Raw genomic sequence first — 20,667 nt, 5'->3', positions numbered from 1 at the left:
ATACATCTCGCCAAGAAACGTTGGTTTAATGGTAAAGACAGAAGCTTTTTGTTCAGACCTAAAAGGATCAGAGTTAACTGTTGAAGTCCAAGGAGGACCTGATTGAGCCAATTTATTTCTTCTGCTGCCCATTCTAGCTCTTGGGCTGTTTACACACACACACACACACACACACACACACACACACACACACACACACTCCATCTATCTGGTACAGGCTAATTTTGAAGAACTCCCGTAAGTTTTGCTGCTTCTCCCATAACTACTGCCATCACCATCAGAATTCATAATCAAACCTAACCTTTTGTTTGGGGCACCAAATCCGAAGACAAAATTAATTTGCACCAGTAAACTTCAAGCTGCTTTCTTTCTTGAAAAACTAATGTTTAATGTAATGTCTGTTTGGATACTGTTCCAGTTGTTGATTGCATGTGGTTAATGTTGCATTAGAGCACTTTGCAATTACATAATTCGTTAATGTTTTGTGAGCTTGCATTTGTGAGTTATTGGGTGATCAGATTGAATTGTGTCAAGTATCACATTGTACATCTTGCATAGATGTCCATGACTGCCAGTAATAATAGTTTGTAATGAAACTATCTACAATTCTTGTTCATCACATCTGTTTTCTGTGAAACACTTGTAACTAGCCTTTTTAATTTATTATTTGAATTTTAGGATAGTGAGTCACTAATTTTTAGTTGCTGAGGTTAGCAGTTTAGTGATTACTAAGCACTTCTGTCAGTCTTTGACAAAAAGGACGTATGTTTTGTGCTTTGAAGATCTCTGAAGAATTTCTTATATTAGAATGAGCATGTATTGTAATTGTTTTATGTCAAATGATCTGTGCTGTAGAAAAAACATTAACCTTTGTTCAAAAAAGAAATGGATAAACTTGGCCTTCCCAAGTGGTAAGAATGATCTGTCACTATAAAATACTGTATGTTTACATTTTATTTAAATTTAATCTCTTATGTGTAGGCTAACTTCCCCCAAAACAGTGATCGAGATTGTTTTCTAGAAACTTCTTAAAGTGCCACATTTGGCAGTACAAATGAGTTTGAGTGTAATAGCCCAGAGATTTCTATATAGTTGAATGTCTAAAATGGTAAAAAGTGCCACTGTGGCAGTTGCAGTGGCTTATGTTTTTCATAGTAACTCAAATGAACTCCTATTTTTGATAGTAAATGTCATTTAATAGTGTACTTGCCATTTGAGCCTCACTGCAAAATCAGTGCAGAGGAGAAACAATTTTTAATGTAATCTTGATTTTACCTCATATACTGTACATTCCAAAAACTCTAAAAACTTTTTAAAGATTATAGATACACTACCAAACTATCACCTTGAAATTGTATAAGGTTGAACTTCATACAAATGAAAAAATGTAATCTCATAAAAATACATAAACTATGTAGCAAAAGTATCTTTAAAATCCATGGAAAATAAAAATTGTATCATTCTTTTTTGAGATATGTTTATTGTATGCATAAACATTTGCTGCCTCTTTTGGAAAATGAAATGTTAAGGTCTCCCCTCTTGCAGTTGGCTTACAACAGTTTTCTCAAAATATTTAAATTTTCAACATGAGAGGATCCATATTCAAGAAGGTCAAGTTTTATCCTAGTGACCTGATTCTGTTGCACATTATATGTATTCTTTTATATATGTGTGTATATATATATAGAGAGAGAGAGAGAGAGGAAACAAGATATCTAATGAATAAGGATGGGTCTGAGGTAAACTTCCCATTGGAAAGAAAATCGGACCACACCTCACCTATCCTGCATTCTTTACCTACTTCTTAGTACCTTCTCTTTCCCACCTACAGGGGCCCAGAACCTTCCTACTACTGGCACTGCAATCTGCCCCCAGGTCTGCTCTCCACCAGAAATTTCAACGTTCTCATCTACTTAATACCATACCAGAAAGTTCTCACATGCACCAAGACATTCAACATTCCTCCTCACTTATCTCTTTAAAATTTCCATCCCACAGACCTCATCCAGGGATACATTGCTTTTTAAAATCCAAGTGGGGCTTCCCTGGTGGCACAGTGGTTAAGAATCCGCCTGCCAATGCAGGGGACACGGGTTCGAGCCCTGGTCCGGGAAGATCCCACATGCCACGGAGCAACTAAGCCCGTGCGCCACAACTACTGAGCCTGCGCTCTAGAGCCCGTGCTCCGCAACAAGAAAAGCCACCACAATGAGAAGCCCACGCACCACAACGAAGAGTCGCCCCCGCTCGCCGCAACTAGAGAAAGCCCACGCGCAGCAACGAAGACCCAAAGCAGCCAAAAATAAAAATAAATTAATTTTTAAAAAATCCAAGTGGATCTCTAATTGCCACAACTGCAGGCACCACAGTAAAGTTTACCGTGTTAGGCTGGGGAAGAGGAGATAAACTTTGGATGTAGGAGCATCACTCCATGGAAGCAACTGAGTTGGAATCCAGCCTTGAGAACAATATGATACTGACTTACATATCACCTCTTTTTTTTCCTGTAGACTGGGAACAGTATTATACATTGTACTTGAGCATTTTGTGGGTTGGTTTCCAACGCAAGTACCTTACCATCATCATCATGAACAGATTCTCTGCAGGAGGATCCCTTGTGTATGGTGGCTCAATTAGGCAAACAGACTGCAAGAGGAAATGGGTCCCCAAAACCTAACACCAGTCTTCCTACAATCTAACCACCTACCATCAACATAGGTGATGATACTGCCTTGTATTTTTTAAACGCTTTTTAAATACACAGTTTTAGGATAATCTGTATGCCCTCAAGAGTATCCCTTTATTCATTTGTTATTTTCTCCCTTACACTCTTAAAGGGAAAGTTGACAGAACAACTAAGATTTTAATAGTTGGGGTCAGCAAACCTACAGTGTATGGAGTGGTGCCTTCAAATGTTTAGATGGTATAAGGACTGTTTTTCATCTTATATGACAGGATGCTATGGGAAATTTGCCAAGAGAAGTTTCAAAACTGGGTAGATTTTAAAGCCACGTGACCATTCAAATCGCAGTAGCATCTATTGACCGCTCAGTGTGTGCTAGGTGTTGTGTTCAGGGCTTTACCTTAGTTATTTCATAATCCTCTTAATTGCTCTATTAAGTATAAACTGAAACACGGAGCAACAAGCATCTGCCAAAGATCACATGGCTAATAGGTGACAGAGCTGAGATTGAGGTTTGAACCCATGTGATTGGTCTAGTGCTCCCACACTTGACCACTACCCTCTACTGTCTCCCAGAGAAGTACTGAATTCTAAGAAGGAAATCAAAATAATAGTTGACTTTAATATCGCATTTATGATAGCATTTACTGAGAAGAGCTTCCTGTATGCCAGGCATTGTGCTGAATACTTCCCTACATCCAAAATAGCCCACAGCCCACTAAGGATTGAACAGAAAGAAAACAGACTAGGAGAATCTGGTACAAGCGTATCAGACAGATTAAACATGAAGCTCTAATTTCTTTTCTCTAGAATTTCATCCTTTGCTACACTGATTCCCATTTTGAGCCTCCACCTGCCTTAGGAATAACCCATTCTCTTAAATACTCATTCATCCACAAATGAGACAAGCTAACTTGTCCAAAAAGGGAATATAGCTACAATGTGGATGAAGCTCAAAAACATGCTAAGTGAACGAAACTAGACACAGCAGGTCACATATTGTGTGACTGCATTCATAGGAAATATCAAAACTAAGTAAACCCATAAAGACAGGTTAGTAGTTGCCAGAAGCTGGAAGGAGGGAGAAATGGGGAAAAACTGCGTAATGGTTATGGGGTTTTATTTGGGAAATGTTTTGGAACCTGACAGACGTACGTGGGTGTTGCACAACGTTGTGAATGTACTAAAAGCCACTGAAACGCTCACTTTAAGATGGCTGGTTTTCTGTGAATTTTTCACCTCAGTTTCTAGAAGGGATTATAAGACATTCCTAAAGACTGATATACAGAAAGCACACGACTAGAGAGACTCCTGGACATTGAGTCAATAAAATAAATTCACTTAAGTCCATGTTTCTAAGGACACAGACCAACTTCTCACTTCCTTTTCAGACTTCCCAGACCTCCTTGGGTGTTCCTACTCCTTTGAGTCGGTGGGTTGTGCCTGGTACAACTGAATCTTTATGGATGTTATTGATAGCTATTAAATGATTTGGCCCTGCCCAAGCCTAAGTTATCAGCTGTCTCTGACTCTTAATGTTTCTAGGATGACCCAGTGGTCTTGGAGAGGAAATTACATTTTACAGTTTCAGTTTACCAATGACAGCAGCTGTGTAGTAAGAAATGTTCATATACAGTAATATAAGACCTTTTTCCTCACAGCCTATATTCTGAAAAGCAACCTAAAAAACATTTGAGGAAAATTCATGTATTAATGCTGAAGTACTAATACTAGTAGAATTAATTTGTGATTCGCTAAATTTTGATTCAGACCATTAAAACCAGCATGAAGTCTAGTATCCAGTCATGCTATGAAAAACTTGGAATCTATTCATGGTAAATGTGGCTCAGAATGACCTCAGAGGGGTAAAGAGTGTAAAACTACAAAGGGTCCAGAGAGTATACATTATTCTAGAAATAGCACACGCAGTTTATGACAATATCGTTCACTTTTTTTTTTACAGGACACCATATTTTAAAAGATACTATAAATCCACTGTAAATAAATGAGTATAATACTGCCATTCATTGGGGAAAATAAAAATAGAAAAACCCTGAAAAAGAGCAATGAGAGGGGATTAGCTGCACTAAATTATAAAGATTTAATAACTGATAATACCAGCACAAAGTAATTAAAGGACAGAATAGAAAGCCCGTAGTCCCAAGTACATAGAAGAATTTAATACTTGATAAAGCTGACACCTCAAGTCAATGGAGTAAAAATGATCAAGTCAATAAATGATATTGGTACAACTGGGTAGCAACCTAAAAATTAAAGTTGGATCCGTATCTCACACCTTACACCAGGATGAATGCCAAATGAATTTAAATGTAAACAATGAAACCAAATGAGAAGATGTGGGAGAATTCCTTTATAATCTTGGAGTGGTGGTGGCCTTTTGTGCCTCAAGATACAAAAGTCACAAAAAGGCTGATCATTTAAATGCCATAAAAATAAAGACTTCTGCATAGCAGTACGAAAAAAAAAGTTAAAGCAAATAGCAAACCAGGAAAAAATATTTGCGCACATATCCCAGAAAAGGGCTAATCTAGTCCCTCTAACATAGGAAAATGTAGTAAGTTCTGAAATATGGAGATGAAAGGATTAATAACCCAATATAAAAACAGGCAGTTCACATAAAAGGAAATACAAAGAACTCAAACATACGACAAGATGCTCAATCTCACACACAAAAGGAACACAAAATAAAAACACAGAAAAACCATTTTCACTCTCATTGGCAAAAATGCAAAACTTCAATTACACACTATATTGGTTAGAAAAACAAGACATCGCCGGTGTAGCTTAAGCTGTACAGTCCCTATGAAGGGAAATTACATATTGTTTATACTCTTTGAGCAGGCGAATTCACTGACAAATATTCATCTACACCCACATGTGACACATTAGACAACACTATTCATTGCAGACGTGTTTGTAAGAGCAAAAGACTGGAAATGACCTAAATGAGCAAAAATGGGAGACAGGTTAAATAAATTGTACACCCAATACAACGGAATACTATGCAGCTACAGCAAAAAGATTACAGTAGCCTTCTATTTAGTAATCTGGAAAGAACGCCAAGATACATCATTAACTGACAAAGTGCAGAAGGCTGCAGGCTCCCGGGTCAGGTGCCCTAGTCCTCACATCTCCTGGGCCCAGGCCCGTGGGCCAGTGAGTGAATGCGCTTTCAGAGGATGCCAGCCCACAGCTGTCTCCCAGCCTTTGGGGCTTTACAGCTGAGGCCCCAGTTATCATGGGGTAGAGACAAGCCATCCCTCAATTCCTGATCTGCAGAACTGGCACAATAAAATGGTTGGTTGAAGCCACAAAGGAGTCGGAAATTTTTTTATACAGCAATAGTTACTGGAACACATAATTCAAATTCTAAAATACATGGTTCTTGACCAAATATTGATTCTCCTTCAGGGCACTCCCCACACACCCGCCCCCATAACGCTGAAGCTGGGACTGGCCAGGTGACTTTCAGCCAGTGAAATGTGAGCAGAAAAGACATTCACCCCTGTACTCGTTAGGGTTCAATCAGGAAAACAGATGCCACACTAGGTATTTAACATGGATCGTTTAACATTGGGCATTTGGTTAACAAGTGTTAGAAGACGGAAAAAGCAAGCAGGTGGCACTGAGGTAATAGCCGTATTTAAAATCTGCCACTTTGGGGGCTGGGAGCAAAGGAAAGATGTTAAGGGTTTCAAGCCTAAAAGATTGGAGGAGGAGCCCCGGGCACCAGGACTGAGACTCCTGAAAGTGGCTGCTGCCTGGCTGCTGATGGTAGGGCTTCTGTTTGTGCCCAAAGAAGCTGGAGGCTGGAGCCCGTGCTGGTGGGAGGGCACGGGGCCATCATGGGATGAGCAGACAGTGCCTTTTGCCCTCCCCTACCCTCTAGCAGCCCCACTGACAAGCCCAACGATGGGCAAAAGCAGTTCGCAGAATCCAAGAAGGGAGTTTGGAGCCCAGAGACAACAGTTTAAAGCTTCTACTTTCCATTTTGTCTCTTCCCCTGCCTCAGAGATTATGGGAGAATCTGCTCTTACAGAGAGGCCGTGTGATCAAAGCTGCCTTTGAACTGGTGGAACAGTGAGCCTTCAAAGAGAGAAGACTGCTCTGGACCGTCCCCCAGATGCGAGGCCGACTCTTGGGAAGCAAGAAACAGCCGCGTGGCGTGTTAGGCTGTTGGTTCTGTTACAGAGTCCAAGCTTGTAGTGCTTGCTGCACGACGGGCCAATAAATCAAGAGTTGCTGGGACAAGGAAGAGCGACTTTAGCTGGAAAGCCAGCAGGCCACGAAGATGGTGGACTTGGGTCCCAAAGAACCATCTTGCCTGTGTTAGGATTAAGGTTTATTTTATACTAAAAGGGGAGTAAAAGTGAAACATTTCCTGGTTCCAGTCAGCCTCTGGAGAGGCTGTATTCATTTCTTCCTTCCTGTAGTCTTCACAGGTGGGCCAGGTCTGGATGTTTCCTGTGAGCTAAACAAAGGTCTTTACGTTTAATGCTCACTACCTGGGAGTCAGGGCTCCCAGAGATGGGCCATTATGAATAATTTAAGCTCACAGGCAACATCCCTTTAGTGATTAACTTGTAATTGAATACAAAGTTTCTTCCCTATTAAAATTCCCCATTATCAACGTCCATTCCAGAATCTTGTGGGAAAAGGGATATAAACGGCTCTGGCTACTTCTTACTGAACAGAGGCAACAAATATTCCTTAGAATCTCCAGTCAATCCCTTTTTTATGTACAACTCTTTGAAGCTGATGAAAGCCCGCTTCTTCGCAAAATAGCTATAAAGTCATTCAAAAGCCACTGTAAAACCATAAGTAGCAATTGATCATTTCTAACCATTAAAAGGATGCCTTTTTACTTCAGCATCAACCAACAGGGATTACAATGCAGTTGCAAAGAAACTTGGTTACTGCTGAGATACACACCGATTTAAGGTAATTACTAAAATTATGACTGATTATCATTTACCAGGATATACCAGAATTTTAGGAATTTCATGTAATTTCTAAAATGTGTATATTAATAACGTTTGCCCATATGATACAATCTAAGAAGTTTTATCACCACTTATTTGACCATGCTTCCCATGTAGTTCAACATACTAAATAAGCCTAATTAGTTTGATAGCCCTCTCTCTGAGATGGAGAAAATAATTTGAGGTGTTCCAGGGACCCTTTGGAAAACCTCAAAGTTAGCTAGAGGTCAAATGAACTTCATTTAGAATTTGATCTTTGGGAATTTTGTCAAAAATATCAAAAAATTTTAACCAGTGATAATAAAAGATCTCAATGGTAAATACAGATCACTTAAAGAAACTCACAAATACCCAAAGTAGTCTGGTATTTTAAGAAACCTTTGTCCTCTTAGAGAACCAAATTCAGGTTTAGTACCACTTTACCTTTAAAATTCATTTTCTTAATTAAGTTCAATCGTATCTTAGCCAATCCTGACCATGCACGCAACGGGAGAGGCCACAACAGTGAGAGGCCCGCGTACCGCAAAAAAAAAAAAAAAAAAAAAAAAAAAAAGAAAAAAAAAAGAAACAACCAGCTCGAGGACAAAACCACCTTTTTCCCTTTAACAAAATACATTTTCATTCCTCATACCTTCTTTGCTGAAAACACACATCCTACCTCTTTGTATACTGAAATGTTTCCCTCATCATTTTACTCTCAGCGAAAACCAAGAGGCAAGTAATTGTAAACTGTTTATCATACCAGTATCACCTGATTGACAAACTTATGCTTTAGTCTTCCTCCCTGCCCAGCAACTAATGTTTGAATATTTTATCCTATTTGAAATGACCCAGTCAATGAATTCTCTTCATTGAACTTAGTTTAAAAATTTCAAGTTGTGAAAATCTGGAGAGACTATTTTAGATAGACATTTCCAAAGCATAAGTATTCCTAGAGAGTTTACCTAAAACTCTTACCTCATTTACCTCTATTTCGTTTATTTAAAAGCTTTGTCATATTGTTATTTTTCTTGCTGACAAACTTTGTAACAGGAATAAGGTCTTATTTAACTTCTAGTAAACCTAGGCACAATAAAAGTATTATACTTAATGTTGATTACTCAAAAGACATGTCTGTATTAATCACACCAACAAGCTTAAGCTAACTTTAATACCAGATATTAATGCAATACTGAATATTTCCTAGATCACGTGAACCCAAAAGTCTTTCTGGTCGGTCTCCTCCATATTTGAACATGAATATAAGCACTTAATTTCCTTCAAGCCAATCAAACAGAGCTCCACCCCACCCCAAATCAATTGTGGCAATGTCACACATCTACAACTCACGTACAAACTCAAACACAGGGACCTCTCAGTTCCTGTTCCAAAATTTCAGCCATGAATCAGGTACAACAATATAAAATCCATCAGTTACAAAAGAGGTTGGATTCAAATTGGGTTTCTGGCAGATGGGACAAATCAAGGTCACCTGTCTAGATGGCTAAACTCTTTTTTACTAATATTTATGGAAAAGGCACTTCTACTTCTATTCGTAGCTTTTGGTGATTTTAGGAACCAAGTGGAACCTTTCTCTTCTTCCTGGGAATGTCCCACTCTTCGAGAAGGACAGACAGGTTTGTTTGTTTGTTTGTTTGTTTATCCTGTTCCTTTCCTACATTTGACATCAGTAAAAGTTTTAAATATCACAACTGATTTGGCTGTAAATGGAGAAACAGTGCCAAACAAAACAAAATGAAAAACCCAAAGGACAAACAAAATCCTAAATAAACCCTCAAGTTTGGTCTTGGGGTTTTACATATACCAATGACACAGGAGACCCTAAATTACATAATTAACACAAGGATAGCAGTACATGGTGCACAGGGGGCCCCAAGATAACCCTGCCTAAACCCCTTGTGGAGATCCTAACAGGTACTGTGGCTACACACTGTTTCAATAAAATATCCCCTTCCTTTCACCCAGGGGCCCATAGCTGTAATCAGATCCCTTACCCAAAATGCACCTCAGAGGACTTTCTTTGGGGATAGTTGAAACATTTCCCATTTTTAAAGACAGAAATTCAAGACAAACAAAACAAACTGTACACACACAAATGATGGCATCCAAAGAAACAAATGAACCGGTTCACAAATCAGGTAAAGGTCCAACAACTCTTTCCTCTCTCCAGCAGGTTACCCCACTCAAATACAAAACAAATTGGCTTATTCTGGAAAAAAAACCCCAAACAGAGCGGAAATAAAGTTTCCGGCTGTACACACCGGAGCGACTTACCCTATCCTAAGGAGCCCGGCAGCTCCCAAACGTCGACTCCTTGCTCCAACTGCCAAAAGCACGGGGCAGCCAGTGCCGCTTTGGGGAATTCTGAAGGGAAGATCCTCAAGACAAGGGGTCCCCGCAGCTGCTAGGGCCTTACCCGGAATTCCCCAAAGCGGGCTGGGAGCCACGAGTAGCAAGGTTCCTGGCTGGCTGCACCAAAATTCGTCACCAAGTCCAAGCTGGTACTGCTCGCCACACAAAAGGCCGACAGACTGAGCAACTTGATTCAGAAAGCCAGCAGACCGAGATGGTGAACCATCTTGCCTGAGTGAGAATTCAAGCTTCTTTTTTACTAAAAGGGGAGGGAGTAAAGGCAAACACTTCCGGGTCCCCAGTCCGCCTCCAGAGGGGCTGTGTTAATTTCTTCCTCCCTGCAGTCGTTCACAGGTGGGCCTGCTCAGGATGTTTACTGGGAGCTCAACAAAGGTGTTTTAGCTTAATGCTCATTACCTGGGAGGCAGGGTTCCCAGAGATGGGCCATTATGTATAATTTAAGCTTATAGGCAAGGTCTCTTTAGTGATTACTTTGTAATAGAATATAAAGGTTCTTCTCTATTACAGTTGGGCCGAAGAACCTCTCCTCTCCTCCAGGCTGACCCTACACTCCACCTGAGGACCAGGTGGTACTGTGGCCCGCCCCCAGGCACCTGTGCAGGTGCAAGAGGCTGCAGCCTAGGGGCAGCTCCCTAGGGAGGTGAAGGTGAGCGGCAAGGGTCTGCTCAGTGATGCCTCAACCCTACATGTCAGGGGTGTCAGGAGGTAACAAGGGCTCCAGGAGCATCAAAGATGAGGAGGTGGGGAAACTTGACCTGGAAAGGGTGACATTTTCGGTGCCCTTAAAGGGCAACCAGGATGGGCTCTTGAGAGAGAGAGATGGAGCGAAGGCAGCAGTGAAGGCATAGGGGCCAGAAAGCACAAGATCTGGCCAGAGAGAGAACTAGATGGGGGCTAGTTTGGCCCCAAGGACAGCCTCATTCTTTTGTTATTATGATGATTAATAAGAAGAACTGATAGTTATAGAGAGCTCACTATGTGCCGGTCTCCGAGCTAAGGACTTTATGTTTTCTTGCTGGTACAATCCAGTGAGGTGGGTCCTGTATTAGCACCTCTGTTTACAGATGAGGAGTGGGAGGCTCAGAGACATTAAGTAAGTTGCCCAAGTTCACATCCTAAGCGGTAGACCGTGCCCCCCCGGGAGGACTTCGGCATCCAGACTCTTCATCTCTCCGCTCAGGGTTCCCTGAGGAAAATCCCTGCACTGACCCCTGCACGGAAGATTCAGGGATTCCCCAAAGACAAACTTCCTTCTATCTCCGTTCCGTTCCCCAGAAACGCAGTGAGAACACTCATATTCCTAGTTCCTGAGACAGAAGGTTACACCTATGGGGCCCCCTTAGGAGCTAAAAAATAATCAACGATACAAACTCTGTCCACCTAGAAGATGAATACTGGGGTGAGGGTTGCCCAGAAAACTCTCGTTACTTTACGCAAGTATTCCTTACTGTATGTCCACGGCTACTGTGGTGCCCCGATAGGACTCTGCTGAGGTCTGCAGGGCAGATGATGTTTTGTTTTGTTTTAATTTTATTTATTGATTGATCGATTTTTGGCTGTGTTGGGTCTTCGTTTCTGTGCGAGGGCTTTCTCTAGTTGGGGCAAGCGGGGGCCACTCTTCATCACGGTACGCAGGCCTCTCACTGTCTCAGCCTCTCTTGTTGTGGAGCACAAGCTCCAGACGCGCAGGCTCAGTAGTTGTGGCGCACGGGCTTAGTTGCTCCACGGCATGTGGGATCTTCCCAGACCAGGGCTCGAACCCGTGTCCCCTGCATTGGCAGGCGGATTCTTAACCATTGCGCCACCAGGGAAGCCACATAGTGTTTTTAAACTCGAAAGGAGGGAGATGGGAGCAGATGACTCAGGGAGGTACTTGGAGGTGTTTCCAGATGTGCACTTCAAGTCAGTTGCATCATAAACAATGGTTAGAGTGTTCCTTATTTTTATTTTCATCTTTCTGAACATGTTGGGATCTCTGCTACTACAGAGCAGTGAGACTTGTGGCTTACATCTCCCCGTCTCCTTAATTTGGAGGCCGGCACCACACTTCAAGCAGTGGAGGCTCCACAGCTGTGAGACAGCTGCGTCCCTGTGGCTGATGGCTGTGGAAGTCAGTGGAAGGTGCCACTGACTCCGTCACGGGAGAGAGGGCATGTGAGGGGAGCCTAAGCTGGGCCCAGGTGAGCTGCTGTATTGTGGGAGGAGGATGGTCATTCTTGACCACAGACTGGGTCTCTGCACGTCCTATACCCTCTTCCCATCCACCCCCGACAGGGACTTGCCCCCTCTCTCCCACCCTCCTTGATCGCCGTGGCCATGGTGAGCCTGTCTCCCTCTTAGGAGAAATGGAGACCAAGAGGAAACTGCTAAAGCAACAGCTGCAGAGCAACAGGCCCCCAAAGTCTTGCCCTTGAATTTGCCCTGCCGTCTCCCTGCTGTGCAAAGAGAAACCTGGGAAAGCCTGAGGCCCCGGCTCCATGCATCCGTCAGGTCCTGGAGGCGAGGTCCGGCCACGGCTGGCCCCTGGTCTTCTCTGTCAGAGGCTCCCCCACCAAGGCCAGCTTTGCCATCTCGGCATTGGATTAAATAAGATGCCGCCTGCTAGCACCTGGAGTCTAGAGGTGCCAACAGGTCGTGCCAAGGAAGCAGGGGCTAGGCGTGAAGCCCACACCACCTCTGCGCAAGCGAGGAGGACCACGGGAGCAGGCACAAGGCGGCCTGTCCACAGGGGGCAGCTGCTGCTCAGCCTGGATTCCATGGCCTGTGGGCAGTGTGGGACCAGAGCAGATCTTCCCCTTTTGCAAGACAAGCTGGAAATCTGGAACTCCACGTGAAACTTCCCGACTCTAGGAGGTTGGCTCAGAGTGTTATGAGATGTGGGTCAACAGCTGTACAAACTCACTTTTCAACCTCTGCCTCATATCCTGCTCTTCTATGGAGAAAAGAGTATAAAACCTATGGAGTTTTTGCAAGTTTCAACAGGTACACTGAAATTTATGGATGTAATGCAATTCCTAATGCCCCTTCAAGCCTTCTGTATCTTTTCAAATTATGGTTTTCTCTGGATATATACCCAGGAGTGGGATTGCAGGATCATATGATAACTGTATTTTTAGTTTTTTAAGGAACATCCATACTGTTCTCCACAGTGGCTGCACAAATTTACGTTCCCACCAGCAGTGTAGGAGGGTTCCTTTTTTCTCCACATTCCACTCCTGGGCATATATCCGGAGAAAACCATACTTCGAAAAGATACATGCACCCCAGTGTTCATGGCAGCACTATGTACAATAGCCAAGACATTGGAAGCAACCTAAATGTCCATCGACAGAGGAATGGATAAAGAAGAAGTGGTACATATATACAATGGAATATTACTCAGCCATAAAAAAGAATGAAATGTTGCCATTTGCAGCAACATGGATGGACCTAGAGATTATCATACTAATTAAGTAAGCCAGACAAAGACAAATGATATGCTTATATGTGAAATCTAAAAAAAATGATACATATACAAAACAGAAATAGACCCACAGAGATAGAAAACAAACTTATGGTTACCAAAGGGGAAAACAGGGGGAGGGAAAAATTAGGAGTTTGGGATTAACATATACACACTACTATATTTAAAAAAGATGACCAACAAGGACCTACTGTATAGCACGGGGAACTATACTGAATATTTTGTAATAACCTATAAGGGAAAAAAATCTGAAAAAGAATATATATACATATATATATATATAACTGAATCATTTTGCTATACACCTGAAACTAACACAACATGGTAAATCAACTATACTTCAAATTAAAAAAAATAAACCAAACTTCCATTTCCTTCCATTTGTCCACAAAATCTGGTTTCTGGAATCCGAGCTGAAAGACACTTTCCTAGCAGAAACCGATCACACCAACCACTCCTAACGTGAGTTGTGCTATGGTCTACATAGCAAGAGGTCCTGTGCCCGTGGCCTCATGAAGCAGACAGTACTTCCGTTTATTGGCTGCATGACCTAAGGCAGCTTCTCTGTGCCTTGGTCTTCTCATCTATAAAATGGACGTACTAAAAGTGCCCACTCAAAAGGCTGTTGTTAAAGACTCAACGAGTTACCATATGCAGGTACTTGAAACAGCGCCTTGCGCACAGCATGTGTTAGATTTATTTTTCTCCAGAACATTCCAACCTGTGAGGTCTCCAGCCAGGGGTCAAGTGCCTATTGAGGACACCAAACCTTTGCTTCCAGGGAAACAGGGGGACAGCAAGGCCAGACCTAGACTCAGTTTTGCCCCGCACAATCACCAAGTGTGGAGGTAGAGGAGAAAGGTATCCACACACCTTGGACTACTGAGAACTTCCTCTTCCTCTCCTCAGATGAAGTATGAAGTCATGAGCTGGTGGATGACTTGGAAATACAAAGTACAAGAGGCTTTAGTCACTCTTCAGATGTCTGATCCTGTTTCTTCCTAAAACATGGAAGGCCAAGCCGTTATAATGGGGTTCAGATCTGTCCTAGGGGCCAAGTCATGCTTGAGCCAAAACATAACAAAAAGCCAGCCATGAATCTAATTCTCCATATCAGTATTCTATTTCCAACCAGATTATCAAGGAACACTTGCTGAGCACCCACTATATTCAGAGTACTGTTCTCAGCTGCTGGGAATTGTAAAGAAAATAATGGTACCTGGTTCTGCAGAAGCTTATTCATTCCCGGAGTTAACAAATATTTGTTAAACTCTCACTTTGTACCAGGCACTAGGGAAAGATTAAAGCCTGCCTTCTGGAGCACGTGATGTCGGGAGATGGAGCGGGGCAGGTAACAAACAAAGAGCTACGTAAATTCAATAGTAGGTCAGTTGGTAATAAGCTATACAGAGAAAATACAGCAGAGCAGGGGAGTGTCTGAATGGAGGGTGTGTAGTACAGAACAGTCAGAGAGGGTAGAGTTGGCACTCGTGAGCCTGATGGTGCAGACACTGTCTGAGCCCCAGCTAGCCTTTCTCAGAGCTGCTGTGGTGGTGGAGAGGGGTGAGGGAGCCTTCAGCAGAGGTGGGCAGACCAGCAGGCCATGGAGCAGAATGGATAAAAGGAAAGAGACTCAGGGGGCTGCAGCCTGTGAGAGCCAATGGGAAGGTACCAGGTGCTCCCAGGAGCATCACTTGAGTCAAAGAAAGAGACCACAAATTCACTGGCCACAGACCTCTGCCTTTGGGTTAACAAAGCATCTGGTGGCCAAGCGGGAAGGGGACGCTGAACTGGAGTCTAGCAAATGCGAGCCCGGTTCCCCCAGGAACTGGTACAAAGCTAGGTATCCCTAAGGGCCTTTAAGCCACCTGACCTTCCCTCCCCATCCATCTGGGCCCCCTGAGGGAAAGACAGAGCAGGGGGAGGAAGCCATTGGAGAGGAGAGGATGTTATTATCCAAGAGGACTGAACACTACCCAGAGGAGCTGTTTAATTCATCCAACTGGACAGTGCTTTACTCAGGCTGGATAATTGTTTCTTGCTACCCAGTAGGTGAGAGTCCAAGGCAAGTTGAGATCAACTAGAGATGGAGAAATTACATTTCCGCTGCTTAGGAGGAGGAAGGAAGGAGGGAGGGAGGAAAAGTGGAGAGAGTGAATGCAGAGACTCTTTTGAGTTTTGCTGAAAACATGGAAATGATCCAGAAGAGGGAGGAAACTTGATGCAAGAGAGAGAGAGACTTTCTAAAGTGATTTCTAGAATTTCGAGGAGGCGAATGAAGTGCTGAGGGGCAGAGTTGACTTCAGGCACAAGTACCATCCACTCATTCATCTGTCCAAGGGGTGGATGGAGGCGAGGAGCATGTAGTTCTCTTCCAGATGTTTCTATTCTTTCCAGGAATTGGAATGCAAGGTTATCACCTGAGAGCGAGGATGGGGAGGAGGTCTTGGGGATTAAGGAGAGAGGAGGATGTACAAAAGAGTGGTTTGGGGCTTCCCTGGTGGCGCAGTGGTTGAGAGTCTGCCTGCTGATGCAGGGGACACGGGTTCGTGCCCCGGTCTGGGAGGATCCCACGTGCCGCGGAGCGGCTGGGCCCGTGAGCCATGGCCGCTGAGCCTGCGTGTCCAGAGCCTGTGCTCCGCAACGGGAGAGGCCACAGCAGTGAGAGGCCCACGTACCGCAAAAAAAAAAAAAAAAAAGAGTGGTTTGGAGGGTGAGAGAGCAAATTAAATAGGATAAGTATGAGGATGGTGGGAGAAAACTAAGCATCCAGCTAGAGGTTGTGAATTTCAAGTGAAACAACTCCAGGTACTTGGGAGCCTGCACAGGGTAAGCAGAGGGTTCCACTTAACCGGGGTTAGGGTTGTGATCTCATAAGGAGACAAGTATGACAACAGAGAAAAGAGCACACGGGGAATTGAGGGTGTTTTCCTGGGGGCGATTAGTATTGCTCTCGGAGTTTAAATCCATTCAAGTGGGGAAGCGTGGACTTGAGGCAGGTGAGGGACAAGGAAAAGGTAGGAGGAGAAGCCCAGTGGAGGTCCCAGTGCGGCTGAAGGATTGTAGGAGTTGAGGTATTAGAGAAAGTGAGCTAGAAAGACAGGGGGTGGAGGTCAGAATTTGGGACGGCTGAAACTGAGATGAAGGCGAGCTCCCAGGTCCTGGTAATGATAAGGTGTAAGGGATGTACACAGGAACCGCTGCCTGAGATGTGGTGGAGGACAAGACCACTGATAGAAAGGAGAGGCAGGGGAATTGTGCAGGGGTGTGAATTTTAGGAGGAGTGCTTGAGAGAGTGAAGGTCAGGCAGCAAAATTCTCAAGAATGAGGGTGACGATGGGGGAGGGGGCTGCAGAGGGCAGAGTGTGAGGAAGTTAGATTCAAAGGTAGGTTTTAGGACGGCTGGGAAGAGCAATGATGAGGAAGGTGACAGGTACCCCTCCTCGAAGCCCGTGGCTCTGCTTGTGAGAGCGGACCACGGGGAACGGGGGTGGGGAGGGTAATGCGAGGCACTAGAGCAAAGCCTGGTTTCAGTTCCAGAAAGAGGAAGGGAACCTTGGGAAAAGTTGAGGATTTAAACCACAGTAGGATTGATGGAAAAACCACTAGAGGAGTGTCCATCCATGAAGAGATAAAAAACTCAGTTCTAAGAACTTGAAGATTCACTGGAAAGCACAGCACCAAATACATCCTGAGTTCTCAGTGTCAGCTATTGTCATTAGGACCACAATGAATTGACTCATAAACCAGTTTTTAGTCTTTTCCCCAGAATTTTAGTTCTTTCTGGTGTTGGCCAATACTCTGCTTTATTACATTTATAGCATATTTTGTACACAGGAACAAAACAGCACACGTTAAGTACGTTTAAGTACTCAGAGGTAAACGTAAATACTTAAGCCTTGTTCTTTAAAATGAATAGACGTGGTCACATCCATAGATTTCAGAGTCATAGACATCGTTGAAATTACTCGGTCAACTCCATCACCGCTTGAAAATTTACAGAAGAGGAGAAATGGCTGGGCAGGCAAGGCTGGGACTGATCCGAGATGATTCGGTTGTAGAGCCACGACCAGAACCCGGGAGGGGCTCTAGATTCTGGTCTAGGCTCCTCTCCTATTATTAGTATTGCGGCACCTTCCCGAACTGTCAAGACGAAGCCACCAGCCGAGGTCCCTCAGAAGGTCCCCCTCTGAACCCAACCTACAAAAGAGCCCACGCTCCGCTGGGTCCAGTAACCAACCTCGCTGGGGTTCAGGAACCGCTTCCCGCGTCTGGGCGGGGCTCGTCCGCGGCGGCCGCCTCCCGCGTTCAGTTGGTGGGGAGGGAAGCGCCTGGAGTACGTGGAATACCACAGGCCTGGGAGCGGGACCGGGGCCGGGGCAGGCCGGGCGGTGGCTGGGGGCGGGGACTGCGCTTCGCCCGGTTGGCAGCCCTCAAGGCGGGCCCTGCAGTGCCGCGTTCCCGCGCGCGGTGCCGCCGGGCTCGGGCTGTGCAGGCGGCAGTGGTTTAGCGCGCCCAGCGCGCACCGGCCGCCGAAGGAAGCGCTTTTGCCGCGGGACCAGGCGCTAGGCTCCTGGCCCGGCCCGGGGGCGCGGCGCGCCCATGGGCAGCGCCGAGAACCGCAGCGACGGCTCGGAGGGCGCGGGGAGCCGCCGTGGGCCGAGCTGCTGCCTTGCGACGAGCGCCGTTGCTCGCCCTCGCCCTTCCCCCTGGGGGCGCTGGTGCCTGTGACCGCCGTGTGCCTGGGCCTGTTCGCCGTCGGGGTGAGCGGCAACGTGATGACGGTGCTGCAGGTCGGGCGCTACCGGGACATGCGGACCACCACCAACTTGTACCTGGGCAGCATGGCCGTGTCCGACCTGCTCATCCTGCTCGGGCTCCCCTTCGACCTGTACCGCCTCTGGCGCTCCCGGCCCTGGGTGTTCGGGACGCTGCTCTGCCGCCTCTCGCTCTACGTGGGCGAGGGCTGCACCTACGCCACGCTGCTGCACATGACGGCGCTCAGCCTCGAGCGCTACCTCGCCATCTGTCGCCCGCTCCGGGCCCGCGTCCTCGTCACCCGCCGCCGCGTCCGTGCGCTCGTCGCCGCGCTCTGAGCCGTGGCGCTGCTCTCCGCCGGGCCCTTCTTTCTGGTGGGCGTCGAGCAGGACCCCGGCCGCTACGCGGTCCAGGACCTTAACGGCACCACGCAGCTCACCCCCTCGCCCCGCCGCCGCCGCCACTCGTCGGGTCCTCGCAGGCGCCACCGCTGTCCCCGCCGTCGGGGCCCGAGGCGGCGGCGGCGGCGGCGCTGTTCAGCCGGGAGTGCCGGCCGAGCCCGGCGCAGCGGGGAGCGCTGCACGTCATGCTGTGGGTCACCACCGCCTACTTCTTCCTGCCCTTCCTGTGCCTCAGCGTCCTCTACGGGCTCATCGGGTGGGAGCTGTGGAGGAGCCGCGGGCCGCTGCGAGGCCCAGCCACCTCCGCTCGGGAGAAGGGACACCAGCAGACGGTCCGCGTCCTGTGTTAAGTGGCGCCGCCTCTGTTCCAAACACCCCAACCTACGGTCCAGGCTGTGTCCCCTTCCCCTGGTCTCCCAGCCCTCGGCGCCTCTTCTGGCCTCGTTTCATTCTGTCGTTCTACCCCAGCCTCCACCTGCTTCTCCTTCTAGTCTCCAGAGAAGACCATCTCCCTCCTCCAGGGGCTCTGGGTCACCCCAGGTGTCCCTTGAGAGTGGGATATCCGGGTCCTGTAAACAGCAATTATTTCCCAAAGCCTCTGTGATCAGCGAGCTGGGCTGATCCAAGACGGATAATTGCAGGCTCTTAAGCCAACTGCCTGTCTCTGTTTGATGCTGCAGATGTGGAATTACAGAACCCTGGAGAAGACGGGATAGATCACGTTAAGATAAAATTTCTTTACTTAATGTTATGTTATCCTGAAGACTAAAGTGAATCATGCCCATATCAAAAAAATAAATAAAGATTGTGCAGACTTGTTTCAGAGTTCTTTTCAACCGAAAACAGAGACCATGTCTCCGAAGTGGGTTTGTGGAAGGAGGCCTGCCAAAACAGCTTGTTAGTAGAAATCGCTCCTTCTGGTTTATGTCAGGCCTTTATAGTAAATGTATGAGCCGAATATTCAGCTTTAAAGCTAATATCGATGCTGTCTGCAACCTGGTAGTTTTTCTGGGGTGGGGATTTGGCTAGGCAAGAGTTTTATTTATTTTGCTGTTACTTATTACTTCAGATGGTTTCCTGGGGGTGCTTATTTGTTTTCGGATGCTTTAGCTAATTCTGGCGCCTATGTCTTGTTTTGCAGTGGTGGTGGTTCTGGCGTTTATAGTTTGCTGGCTGCCTTTCCACGTTGGCAGAATCATTTACATAAATAACAAAGATTCCCGGATGATGTACTTCTCTCAGTACTTCAACATTGTTGCCCTGCAACTTTTCTATCTGAGCGCATCCATCAACCCCATCCTCTACAACCTCATTTCAAAGAAGTATAGCGCAGCGGCCTGGAAACTGCTGCTAGCCAGGTGGTCCAGACAGAGAGGTTTCTGCAGAAGCAGGGAGCCTGAAGGGGACCCTGAAGGAGACACGGCTGGCTGCACCGAGACCAGCGCTAATGTACAGACACTGGCAACCAGCATGGCCAAACACAGAGCCTCATCCCACAGCTCTGGGACTTAAGGGAAAACAGGTCTGCAGGGAGAAAAGAACTGCGAGGGGGGAACTGAAGCTGTTAGGGAGAATTAGAAAGAGTGGTTGACATTTTGCAAGTTGGTCAGCAACTTAGCATGTTTTTTTTTTTTTTTTAAACAAAGGTATGAAATGTAACCGTACCAGTCTCTCTGGTTTTCCTTTCATGTACCGCCCTGGGGACGTTCATTTTATCCTCCTGAAATCCCACATCACAAAATGTTCTCTGGGGAGGTTTTGTAAGTCCTCATTCTTCTACTCTGGGGAAATATGACCACTCATTTTCCAGCTAACAAGTGATCCAGAGAGATACTGCCGTAAAAATGATCACCTGTGAGGTCAGAGGTGTATTTTGTTTTATATTTTGGATATAAATGTGATGGTGCATCTACAAGGAATCCAGGATGATGAGCGTTTTAATCCAAGAAATTACTTAATGCTATATATGGCAGCAAAAAATGTTTA

The 20,667-nt window shown here is 45.6% G+C and overlaps 1 protein-coding gene across 1 annotated transcript; it reads left to right on the top strand.

Moving 5' to 3' along the window:
- Nucleotides 1-18,124: 18,124 nt before the first annotated feature.
- Nucleotides 18,125-20,193, top strand: MLNR (motilin receptor). The gene is given in 4 exon segments (XM_007105287.2): nt 18,125-18,164; nt 18,167-18,706; nt 18,709-19,026; nt 19,823-20,193. Coding segments are annotated over 4 exon segments (1,269 nt in total).
- Nucleotides 20,194-20,667: the final 474 nt, after the last annotated feature.

Source organism: Physeter macrocephalus, chromosome 13, assembly GCF_002837175.3.
Source record: "Physeter macrocephalus isolate SW-GA chromosome 13, ASM283717v5, whole genome shotgun sequence".
NCBI lineage: Eukaryota > Metazoa > Chordata > Mammalia > Artiodactyla > Physeteridae > Physeter > Physeter macrocephalus.
Note: the sequence above shows the minus strand (reverse complement) of the source record. Positions and strands in the feature narration are given on the sequence as shown.